Source organism: Chaetura pelagica, unplaced genomic scaffold (genome assembly GCF_000747805.2).
Source record: "Chaetura pelagica isolate M959 unplaced genomic scaffold, ChaPel_1.0 scaffold90, whole genome shotgun sequence".
Lineage (NCBI taxonomy): Eukaryota > Metazoa > Chordata > Aves > Apodiformes > Apodidae > Chaetura > Chaetura pelagica.
The window spans coordinates 18,368,000-18,380,631 of record NW_009953496.1 but is presented as its reverse complement, the minus strand read 5'-3'; the positions used below and the strand labels follow the sequence as shown (position 1 = coordinate 18,380,631).

Here is a 12,632-nt window from a genome sequence, read left to right as displayed (position 1 = left end):
GTGTGACCAACCCCTTTACAGAAACAAAGGAACTTATATAAGCACTTTATGTGTACTTGTGGATTGCCACGTACCACATTGCAAGTGTCTGTTCTCCTAACCTACATTCTACTTACCACAGTCTGCCTGCTGTGCTCTCTCAATGATAAAACACATTTATAATGGTACATGAATGTCAGCAAAATGATAACACAGTAATGTTAGGCTGTCATATAAGAACTAAACTCTAGTTCAGCGTGTTCAACAATTTGTCATGGAGTTGTTACTTAAAACATTAAAATAACAATGGGTAGAAGGATTGTAAGGTATTTGGGTACCTGTGTGTATTAAAGTAATAATTTCTGTGAAATCAGAAGCGCTTGCAAATAGAAACTTAAATAGGGTCATTCAGATGTAGTATTAACTCCATTTAGAGTGACCTGTAAATAACTCTAACACATTCAGTGACTTCTTGTTTGGGGAAGTATTAGCTATTGTAACTCAGTGTACTGTTTAGAAGTTCTTGAAGTCAAGAACAAAAAGTATTGTTTGAAGGGCTTGTGACCTCTAACGTACTCTTTGTGCATCTCTCCTTTTACAGAACTCACAACCGTTCAACAAGCCATGTCTGATGTGAATCACAGCTATGAAGATTTGGGAGTTTTATTGAAGGAAAAGATTTCAGAACTAGAATGTATGCTTTCAAAAATGCAGAATATTCAGGAGGAATCAACCTCAGTGATGCAGTGGTTGCAAAAAATGGACAAAACTGCATCAGATTGGGAAGCTACTCCAACTGATAGTGATGCTGTTAAAGCCCAAGTTGAGCAACATAAGGTATTGTGCTTTCAAAAAAATACACTTTCTTGCAGTTACTGGACAAACTGTATTTGAATAACCAAGATCTCAGCCCAGCTTAATATTGCAGAGAGTATTTAAATGATCGCAGTAAGCATGCCAGTCAGAGCAAATCTGGCAAACTGTCAGTGAAGTAAAAGGAGCACTGTGTCAGGGAGAGGTCAGAAAATAATAATTTTGGTGGCCAGTTTAAATATGTGAGGCTATATTGATTTTTACAATAAACTGGTTTGATCTCTTTAGTGGTTTAGAGATACATACTGAATTGCTTTTAAGATCTGAAGGGCTAAATCTATCCAAAAGCTGTTTCTGCAGCTGCTGGTTTACTGACACTCCACAGACCTCCCAGTTTCTGCAGCTGCAGCAGCTTATGCCTATTCCAAGGCAGTGTTTCCCTTCAGCAGCCATGTCATGCTTGTTAAGTTATATAGCTGCACAACAGTCTCCTCCTCCCTTTTAAGCTGATAGAGCAAACCACTGAATCAGCAGTTAGCTTCTGTCCTCTTTCAGCATTGGAGGCATATGCTTCTCTAGCAAAGAAGGACAATATTTACATATGTAAAGGATAATCTGTAAAGGGAATTGTAATTGATAGGGAAAATTCTTTCATTGCATGTGATTGTGGATAAACAGGGACAGAATTTTATTCAACTGAGGTACTTCTTTTATATTTGGTGGGTCACCCTTAAAAATTACCCTGAAGAGCTACTAACTTTCCTCCAACTTGGACAATATTCAGTTCTAAAACTCAGACTTAAAGTGGAAGAAAACCAGCTCCTTATTTTTTCAGCAGAGAATGTGCAAAGCTACCATGACAATCCTATCCCCAGTGTAGTGATAGAAGAGTGTTCATAGATAGGTGGAAAACTTGAGCAAGGGCTCAGGCAAGAGTCATCCTCCTGATGTGGTCGGAACTTTTACTAAAAATTCTAAATCAAATGTAGGTTTGTTCTGTGTTTATTTTAGTGGGTTTTGGATAATTAAAATGTGGCTCCATGAGGCAAGCTGTGTTACTTAAGTATATCCACATAAGAGCCCTTTGCCAGGCATAAGGACTATTCACTTCTGTCTGTAAGAAGAGCACGAGTTAGGAATTGCTAGGGCATCTTGTTCTCCTAGGTCTCCACTTTAAGCTGTGGTGCTCTTTAAACTATAGTTTTAGGTGATCTACAAGCAGCAGTCCAATAGCAGGACAAGAAGCAGCGATAACAGGATTTCCACTGAGGCAAATGAGGCTACACTGCACTCCTCTCCGTTGGTGCTAGCTGGGTTATTTCTGCTGGGCATTAGTCAGATTGCTTTCTGTACAAGAACAGATTCCAAGTGTATGAGACTGGCAGAACTTAGTGGATTTTATTTTTCTGAGTTTTTCTGTGACTTGTTCAAGTTAAACAGTAATAATTTTTATTAATATAGTTTTAATCTATCAGGTTATCTCTTTAAAAAAATTGAGCAGCAAATTATGCCATTATATATATGAAATTCATAGCAGAAAAAGAGTATAAAAGTGGTAGCTACTTATTGCTCATCTTCATGCTAGTCATCTCAGTATAATGAACTTCCAGTTTTACACTTTGCCCTTCTTCTTTAGTCTCTTATTCATTTAACACTTGAATTTGCAGCTTTTTGAAACTGAATTAAAGCAAAGTACCAACAAAGTGCAGGAACTAAAGGACAAAGTGACAGAGCTGTTGGAGAAGAACCCCAACTCTCCTGAAGCACCCAAGTGGAGGCAAATGTTGGATAAAATAGGTACTTAAGTAAAGCTGTATTATAGTTCAGACTGATTTGGAAGTTGTTTTATTCTGAGCTTTTTTAATGTATTAGCAATCACTAGTATTTTTAATATCTTGCTCCCTCCAGTGCAATTTAGAGGCTACAGCTTGACTTCCTGTTTGAGAGGGCTTTTTTTTTCAAACAGTGTGTGTGACTAAAACTTGACTGGTTAGTTATAGTTCCAGATAAATGTTCTTCTTCTTACAAAACATAACAAATTAAGTTAATTCTAATTTCATGTACAGAACAGTTTGAGTTGTTGATAGTGTCTTCTGCATGCTTTTTTCCCATGCACTAGTGGCTGTTGTAATTTTGTGGATTTGGTGTTTTATTACCATTTTCTAAAATTGATTCCATAAATTTTGCCAAAATTAATTGGAAATTACTATGTATCATAGATCAGTCTTGTTTCATACTGATAGGCATTCCTATATCTACACCAATAATAATTTTAAAGCTGACATTTTTTCTGATCTGTCCTGTTTTGTAAGTGAAACTGAAAAGGTTTAAGTATCAGGTAAGGTGTCCAAGAGGGCTTGAAGAGTGTCAAAATGGAGTTAATACAGAATGAGCAGAGTTCAAAGACAATGAATTGGCAAAAGAAACAGAAAACATGGGTGAAACTCAGGGACAAGGAGAGTTAGCAAAATATCAGAGCTGACTGAGCAAGCACTGACAGTATCATAGAGGAAAGGGGGAAGTTAATTCTAAGATGCAGTGGCTGCTCTGGAAGCCACTTGCTACAAGTGGAATTGACCATAGATTGGTCTGGGTATGGACTTAAGCTCACTCGGCACTTTTGAAGTACCTGTGTACTGAAGTATTCTCATTGCCTGTCATTAGTTATGTGACTTAGATGTATAAATGAGGCAGTTAATCTCCACAGGCTCCTAGTACAGATATTTGAAAGAGGTGTGTTCCTTCAGAGGGCTGTTCAGAGTAGAAGCTAAATTAAGGCTTATGCTCACCCTTGGAAAGGAATCTGTGTTGTTTTTTTTTTACTGAATAAGCAGGAAGATTTGTCTCTCTGAATGAGTCACCTCAGTTGTAACTGAGCACAGCCCTTTGCCTTTTATGTCATGTGAGACCAAAGCCTAAATTTGGTGGTATTTCACTTAGTAATATTCTAATCCAATTTTATTGTATGTTGTATATTCATTGCTCTAAAAATTCCACACGTGGCTGCGCTAAAGTGCAGAGCTTCATCTAAGCGTATATGGATCTGGCTGTTAAAAGATATATTTGCAGAGTCACTGCAGCAAGGCATCTGGAGTTCATCAGCAAGAAGCCTTATTAAAGAGCTCTGTTTATGTTTCATCTATAGCCTGCTGCCTGAAAACCCATCTGCTAAAACATGCATGCAATGTGTTAACATTATCATTGTTAGATTCCAAATGGAAAGAGCTCAATGAAGTTACATCTGAGAGACAACAAAAACTGGAGGAGTCTTCAAACTACCTGACCCAGTTCCAGACAGCAGAAGCACAGCTGAAGCACTGGCTTGTAGAAAAGGAGCTAATGGTCAGCGTGCTGGGCCCGTTATCAATTGATCCTAATATGCTGAATACACAAAAGCAACAGGTTCAGGTGAGTCATGCCAAGACTCATAATTGATTTAAGTGTCTTCTGCTTTTTATGCTATTAGCACAGTGCTATTTTGCAATTACAGCACAGTTAGTGCAAGCTATTACATTGTTTTCACAGCAAGTATCAGCTGAAGTCATACTTGGCTGCAGTAATGATAAGAAAAAAATATTGTAGGAGTGAAGAGAGATCAGAGCAGCTAAAGGAAAAAAATGTGGAGGTACTGGTCCTCTGATACATTGTTGTGTTTTGACCATACTACTGTGGTTTCTCTGTAGTCAAATGAAAATGTTCCTTTGAAGTTTTATTAATTTAATGTGCATGTAACATTTTATGATCAGTCCTCATATACAGTATATGCTGTACAACTAGCTTTTTGAGATTTTATTTACTGTCTAATAAAAAAAAATGAAGGCAAGTAAAATGCAGTACTGTGAACAGATAGGGCCAAAAGTGGGAAAGAAGAAGTAAAATGAAAAAGTGAAGAAGTTCATTACTGAAATACAGCAAACCTCAACAAAAGAAACAAAAATCAGACTAGGCTGCAGATACTAGAAATTTTAATTTCAAACATTTTTGTTGCTGCCATTTATTTTAACCTGTGATGAGAAATAACATTTTTATTTTGCAAAAATATTATTAAAGCTGGCATATCAATATTGATTAAAATGAAGTGTATTAAAATTATTTAATATTGGTTTCTAAGGGCTTAATAAATCTAGACAGCTGGCATAAGACTTCCATGCTGCTGCAGGAAGGCTGGACTTGATGATCTTCAAAGGTCCCTTCCAACCCCTATGATTCTATGCATCACTTAACAGCCCTTAAAAACATAATTGACTCAAAAAGGAAGGGTTTTAAATGTTCTGTCAAGTAAAACCACAATATTTGTCCTTTCTTCTGCAAGCACAGAAAAAGGGACAAAAATAATAATAATAAATTCTGGGAGCCAATGATGTAAACTTTAAAGGTCTGACAGTACACATTCAGTCATTTTGTGGATTATCAAAATATCCCCTGTGCTGTAATAATACATCGCAACACTATGTCAGAATACACCTTCTTTGAAGTTGTATCTTAACACAAATATCAAATCTGTCTAGGAAAGAAGACACGGCTTGAAACTAAACAGAGATTATTTTACTTGGTGCAGTTACTTAATAACTGCAGTATCAACAGAATTCATTGTTTACTTGTATCTGCTGATTGAATTTCTAGTAGATGATGTGTAAATTAACCTCATTTTTTCTTGTTCTTTGATGTGTATGCTTGGAAACAACACAGTTTATGTGTAGAAGATGCAGTTATTCCACTGTCTTTTAAACTTGGAGATTGATTATTCAGTAAGAGAACTTAGCTACAAGAAATTCTACATGAGTTCTGCCAGAAGCACTTTGTTGTTTTTTCTTCATGAGTTAAATGCTTTTAAAAATGTTCTTTATTCCCAGATCCTGCTCAAAGAGTTTGACTCCAGGAAGCCGCAATATGAGCAGTTAGCTATGGCTGGTGAAGGGATTCTGAAGAGACCTGGTGAACATCCACCCTCCCATGAAACTGTAAGAAAGCAACTGGCAGCTGTGGCACAAAAATGGGACAGTCTAACTGACCAACTGAGGAACAGATGTGACCGAATTGACCAAGCCATTGTCAAAAGCACAGAGTATCAAAGTCTACTCAGAAGTCTGTCTGATAAGCTAAGTGCCTTGGATAGCAAACTAAGCAGCAGCCTGGCTGTGAGTACACAACCTGATGCTGTGAAACATCAACTGGACATTGCTAGAGAAATGAAGGAGGAAATAGAACAGGAAATGAAGAACATACATGCGGCTCAAGTTCTTTGTGAAGAGCTTTCAACACTGGTTGCAGAGGAGTATTTGAAAGCAGAACTTACAAGACAGTTAGATGGCATCTTAAAATCATTTAAGGAGATTGAGCAAAAATCAGGTTAGTATTTGTTTAAAGAAAAATAGTAACTAATGCATAAAGTAAAGCATATGATCTGATCTTTCTTTATAGAATTGTTAAGTGAGCCAAGCCTAATGCCAGCTCTCTATCCAGTCCACCTCCCAAGCATTTGTACATTAGAATTTAGGAGAGTCCCTGTGTCTTGTAAAGGTAAAATCAAACCTGGGATCTCTAGTGAACAGTTTAGGAGAGAATCTGAAGCACAGTAGCAGGGCTCCTTTTCTCATCTCTTCCTTCAGGAGCATCTTCACTGAACTAGAATACCAAAAGAGGATGATGTTCAATGAGTTACATGACTGCATAGGTGCATAGTATAAGCATTGAGTAACAAACACCTGTAATGTTTAGGCAAGCACCAGTTAATGCCTTGGCAAAATGCAGTGATAATTGTATAATACTGCTTCTGACAGAAGAGACCTGAGAGTCTGCAGCCTTCCCTTACCCTGTGAACAACAAAACTGGACAAGTAATACACTGCAAGCAATATAATACTTTTTTCTCCCTAACAGCCTCAGTTTTAGCTTTCTAAATTCCTTTGGCCAAAAGGAACTTTGAAGGATAGAATCAATGATCTAGTGGGAGTTGTCCCCACCCATGCAGGGGGATTGGAACTAGATGTAAGGTCCCTTCCAACTCAGACCATTCCATGATACAATTATTTCTTGACCAAATATTAGCAGGTTCTGATAATGAGCCTCTGTGCTGTCTTCTCTTTTGTAGATAACCATGTTCAGCAGCTTCAGTCAGCGTATGCTGCTTCTCATCAGTTCCAGCAAATGTCTAAGGACTTTCAGGCCTGGCTAGGCAAAAAGAAAAAAGAGCTGAATCAGGCGTGTCCTGTATCAGCCAGACTTGATGCCTTGCAATCACTGATTGAAGAACAGAAAGGTTTTAAGAAGAGCATGACCGATCAAATTAGTTCATATGAAAGAATTGTTGCAGAAGGAGAAAGTATCTTACAGAAGACTCAAGGAGCTGACAAAGCAGCATTACAGTCCCAAATTGCCACACTCAGAAGTAACTGGGATGAAATTAATAAGCAGGTAAAAGAAAGGCAAAATAAGTTAACAGATTGTCTGGAGAAAGCACTAAAATACAAGCAGCATGTAGAAAATCTGCAGCCATGGATTGAGAAATGTCAAAGCAACCTTTGTGAATTAAAAGTTGGCATAAACCCTGTTGAAATTGAGAAATCTGTTGCTCAGGTGAGAGCCTGGCAGAAGGACCTCGATAAACACCATGGAATGGTGGAGCTATTAAATAATACTGCTGAAAGTTTGCTCAGTGCAAGTGAAACAGATAAAGAAATTATTCAAGAAGAAACTAGGATGCTGAATCAGAAAGTGAATGTGGTCACAGAACAATTACATAAGAAGAGAGAATCTTTGGAAAATATGGCACAAAGGCTGAAAGAGTTTCAGGAATCATGCAAAGAAGCTGAAAAACAGCTTAAAAGTGCCAAAGAGTATCTGGAAGCTCACGACTCACTTGGACCTCAGTCATACAGTAACAAACACCTGACGATGATGCAGGCACAGCAGAAAGCCTTGCAGGCTTTAAAGCCTCATGTTGATTTAGCAAAAAAGCTTGCCCAAGTCCTGGTGGTAGAAGCTTCTGATTCAGCAGGTGTTTCTGACCTTTTGCTCCAAGCTGAATCTTTGGAGAAACAATACACTGCAGTGAACCAACAGGTTGAAGATAGATGCTCATTCTTAGAAACAAAACTTCAGGGAATCGGCCATTTCCAAAATAGCATCCGAGAGATGTTCTCTCAGTTTGCAGAATTTGATGATGAACTTGATAGCATGGCTCCAGTGGGGAGAGATCTTGAGGTGCTGCAATCACAGAGAGAGAACATAAAACATTTCCTGAAGAAGCTGGAGGACCTTATCATGAATAATGAAAATGCTAATAAAAACTGTAAAATTTTGCTAGCCACAGAAGCAGAAGCTTCTCCTGACCTTGTTGGTATAAAAAGAGACTTGGAGGCTTTAAATAAACAGTGCAGCAAGCTACTAGACAGAGCTAAAACCAGGGAAGATCAAGTGGAGGGTACTATTAGCCGTGTTGAGGAGTTTTACAGTAAGCTAAAGGAGTTTTCCTGTCTGCTTGGGAGAGCTGAAGAACATGAAGAGTCACAAGGTCCTGTTGGAATGGAAACAGAGACCATTTATCAGCAGCTGAACACGTTCAAGGTAGGAAGGTCTCTTTCTTACTCCTGTATTTTGCCACAATGCAGTTTTATTAAATGTAATTGTGAAAGGGGTTGGTTAAGTGCAGACTTTGGAGGAGTCTTGTTTCACAGCAGTCATTTCTAGCTGTATGCATTTTACCTGTTTTAAATGGGATATCTTCTGTGCTCCAGAGAAGCTTTCCTTTGCTACAGCTTGACACTGATAACTTTGCATGGCAGCTCACGGTTCCTGCACCCCAGGCCCCTCTTGGCCTTTAAATACTATTGTTTCCTTACACAATCCATCTCCTTTATCTCTTCTTGAGAACCGCATATTGTGTCTATTCTGATGTGTATTACACAGAGCTGCATCTTCACTGTGGTGTGAGGTTTAGATTCCAGTGTTCACACAGCAGCCCTTATTCATTTTGTTCACCTGAGTAGCTTAGGTTTTTTTCACATAGGTGCAGGCATCAACATGTGTAGGTATAAAACCTTATATTTGGCTGTTTCCTGTTCTGATACACTGGCCACTTTGACCTCACTGAATCCACCCATAGCTAGAAACATCCTAGTAAGAACAGGCAAAAGAAAACCCCTTTTATATTGGGAGTTTAACATAGCATCCTTATCCAAAATGCATTTTGATGCTTCTGTGTGTAGATTTTTAATATGCTAGTTAGCAATCCCTGTCCAGGTCAAAAAAATGCATTGCAGCAATAGTGGGTGTAAATTGTGCTTTGGAGCTGAAATGTAGTACAGATACTTGCTTGTTTTAGGTTACAGTAAATGAATTTCCAGTGCTTGCTGGAAAGGCTTATAAATCCTAAAAATTTAAGCAGTGTTTGAAAAAGATCATAAATCTCCTAATGGCTATATAGTAGCACTGATTATTCTGTGCTGCTTTAGTTTCTTTTCAATCTAATACTGATTCAAATGTTTGTATGACTTCTACATTAGTTCACAGTTAATCATAAAAACAAACCTTCATAACAGGATTTGATAAACTATCCTTGTTAAAAAGATGACCTTGAGAAAGAGAGTCGTTACACACATGGCCCAACAGAGGGTGCATTTTGCTTTGCCTAAATTAAACCATACTAGAAAGGAAAACTAAAACTGAAAACTTTAACCTGGGAATTTCCGATGCAAGTTACTGTGAGTTTTGATCATTTTTCAGAATGCATAAATAGAGACAAAAATCTTGTACAAATAGTTACATTATGAGGAGATTCCATTAGACTGGGAGGATTAAAATGGTATGCCAGTCTGTCCTAGCAAGTCTATCTCCATTTAAAAGAGAAACAAATGGCTTTTCTTTGTATATGGTTAGTAAAACACTTTGGATATAGGAAAATAGCAAAAGCTGCTGCTGTGATCTCTCTTGCTTATACTGACTGTACAGGATTTCAGTTGTAGCCAATTTGTGATCTTTGATTTAAGCACATTTCTTGTGTTTTCAAACTTCGGTTGCAGCATTAGGTCTTTGTTACTATATATGTATATACACGCACACGTATATATGTATATGGCTACAAAGAGCCATGCTTTTATAGGGAAGCAGCCTGATGAGCAGAGAGTAGAAGAATCCAGTTCCCTGTGCATTGTCTCAGTGTTGTGCATTGTCAGAGCATTGGACAAGACACAGCGATTGTACAATTCAGGAGTGAGAGCCTTCTCAGGTCTATGGAGACCTGTGAGGAGATGGTGTTCCTGCAGCCAAAGAGCTTGTATGGTAAAAAGACCAAAACCCCTCGAGAAGTATAAAGCAGAACAGCAAATAGTAGCTTGTTTATACCTAGAAGTCTACTTCAGGATTGTATTTATATTAGATATTTATAAGCTTAGAACTGTGTTTTACTCAAAGTGACTATTTTTAGGCCATGCTTTTGCCTCTGAGTGAAAATACAGTGCCATTAAATAGGAGGGGGTTGTTAACCAAGTGAAGAGCAAGTGCAGGATAAAAAAGCAGAGTGGGGAGCCTTTGAAGAAAGGAAATAGGAAGACCAGAAGGGAAAGTTTTACTAGGTGAGGGTAGTAGGTGGTAGCAAAGGGGTACTGATAGCAGGAGGATCAGAATCAACAATTACTTTCTAATGGTCAGTATGAGCGCTACTGGGGCACAGCAAAATTATAGGGGGTAAAGTACCACTTCATCCTTCCAGAAGGCAATTTTACCTGAGGCAGCAAACTGTAGGGAGACTGGCTCCCACAAGTCCTGCTCCACTCATGGTGTATTTCCTCACGTTTGTGCACGTACACAAACACACACAACCTGAAAATGTGGCTGCGGCCACAAACCCACAGTCTAACTCTCTATGTTATTAGCTTCTGTGGTCAAGTACAATCAACTCCTATTCCTGAAGGGTGAAGCTATAGAGTTATTCTTTGGTAGATAGATATGAAATCTTTACTCTCTTCAGGGGAGGGGCTCGTGTAATGGCCCAGAGATCTTTTTTGTGGTTTGACCTATTTTTATGTAAAAAGAATTAGAGCTCTGTGTCTTTTTTGCATGAATGAAAATGCATAGTTATTTTTTAAAATAAACTAACAAGCTTCAAGTTGTATTTTTGTATGTATATATAGCAGTATATATATACATGTTTGTTTAATTAATATTCCTTGTTTGTGATCTATTTATTCCAATCAGTATAGAGTGTTAAATTGGAAGTACTTATGGTCAGCATTATACTATATGTATTTAAATGCAGATTTAAAATTTGCTTTCTGTAAATTAAAATCTCCAGTGGAGTTCATTTGGAAGTAGAACCATGACTCTTCCTTCATTAAATACTCCAGGAAGAGTATAATCAAATTAAGAATTTGTCTCAATTAATATAAAACCAAAGTAGTTACTAATTAAGTCACCTTTGTTAGACATCTTTTCCCCCAAAGTCAGTACACAATGCATAGATTGGTACTAAAAGGAAATTTCAGTAAAGTAGGTCTGTTGAAGTACACAGAGTCTGCTGCCTTTCTTCAAAAGCAAAACACATAATAATTGTACAAATGGCCTAAACAGAACACCCTGGGTTTGGGTAGCCACACAGTGCTAGGATATTTGTGGTAGGAGCATGATTTACAGCTAGTTTCTTTCTGAAATAGAGAAAGAAAAAAACCAGAAGTTGAATTATTTTACTTCTTGAAAACTTTGCACAATTCTTTGTACTGACATTAAAAGGCATTCTTATTATTAAACCCAATGTGGTATTGTTATATATGTTATATATGGGTAATATAATATTTTTTTTTCGGAACAAAAGTAATGTCATTAGAGGTTGCCTTCTAATTGGAATTCACAGGAATTTTTAGCTGAGTATTCCTGTCAATGAGCTTGAACTAAGATTTAATTGGCTTATCTTAGTTGTTGTAGAGGGTGTCTGTCCTCCAGTTTTCACTTTGAAGGCAGCTAATGTTGAAAGAATAATCAGAGTTTTCTCTCTGTGCTCAGTAAGAAACTAAAAGTGTTGCATTTCCCTTTCACTCATTTACAAACCCTGGAATAAGATACTAACCTTCCTTGGGGATTTACTACAATTAGGGTCTGTGTTGAAAAGCAAAGGTAAAATAAGGAATTGTTTCAGTTTGTTTTTGAAGTATTGCATTTGGAAGTGACTAATACTCTTCAGTAGGTAGGGTGAAAAGTGGTAAAATATTTGTGAAATGTTAGTAAAAACACATCGCTGTTGAACAAAATACAGACTATTTTCAGTTATATACTTCCCCTATAAAATGGTGCAGCACTCTTGGAATTTAGTAAGGACCAGTTTGGGGGTGTTTTGGGTGAGAAAACCATGGATGACAGGACTTAAAAGATGCTTCTCTTATCTTCACCATGATAGTATATATTCTCAACTAGAGAATCTAGAGATGAGTATCTGTTTTGTGTATTTTTAATGTGCTATGGCTGATTACCAGAATAGAGGAAGAGACAGTTTTTCCTACATAACTTTAGTATTTTGATATATACCTGACTGTATATCAAGTAAATCAATAACCAAGAAGAGTGGTGTGTTTGTGATTCTTGTATACAGCATATCCTGCTCACTGCATAATACAGGAAGCTCTGGCTGATTGTAGTTAATGCCCTATGTTAAGTTTTAGCACTAAGTGCCATATGCTGTTCTTATACTGCAGTCTTAATTGTCACTGTGATAGCTGCTGTCACACATGCAGGGCAGGTCTGTGGGTACCCAGTTAGGGATATGGTTTCTGCTGGTGCAGAGCAGCTTAGTCATGGCAGCTTCTCCTGTGCTGTTGGCGAGTTTACCTGAGTCTCCCAACCCTTCACCTACAC

At 37.7% G+C, this 12,632-nt stretch overlaps 1 protein-coding gene across 1 annotated transcript in view; it reads left to right on the top strand.

The window, feature by feature from the left end:
- DST (dystonin) overlaps positions 1-12,632 on the top strand; it is a 144,594-nt gene that overhangs the window by 57,829 nt on the left and 74,133 nt on the right. Inside the window, exons 38-42 of the mRNA XM_009999198.1 lie at positions 581-816; positions 2,460-2,589; positions 4,001-4,200; positions 5,646-6,141; positions 6,883-8,357. Of these exons, the coding sequence (XP_009997500.1) occupies positions 581-816; positions 2,460-2,589; positions 4,001-4,200; positions 5,646-6,141; positions 6,883-8,357 (2,537 nt within the window). The remainder of the gene's footprint in view (positions 1-580; positions 817-2,459; positions 2,590-4,000; positions 4,201-5,645; positions 6,142-6,882; positions 8,358-12,632) is intronic.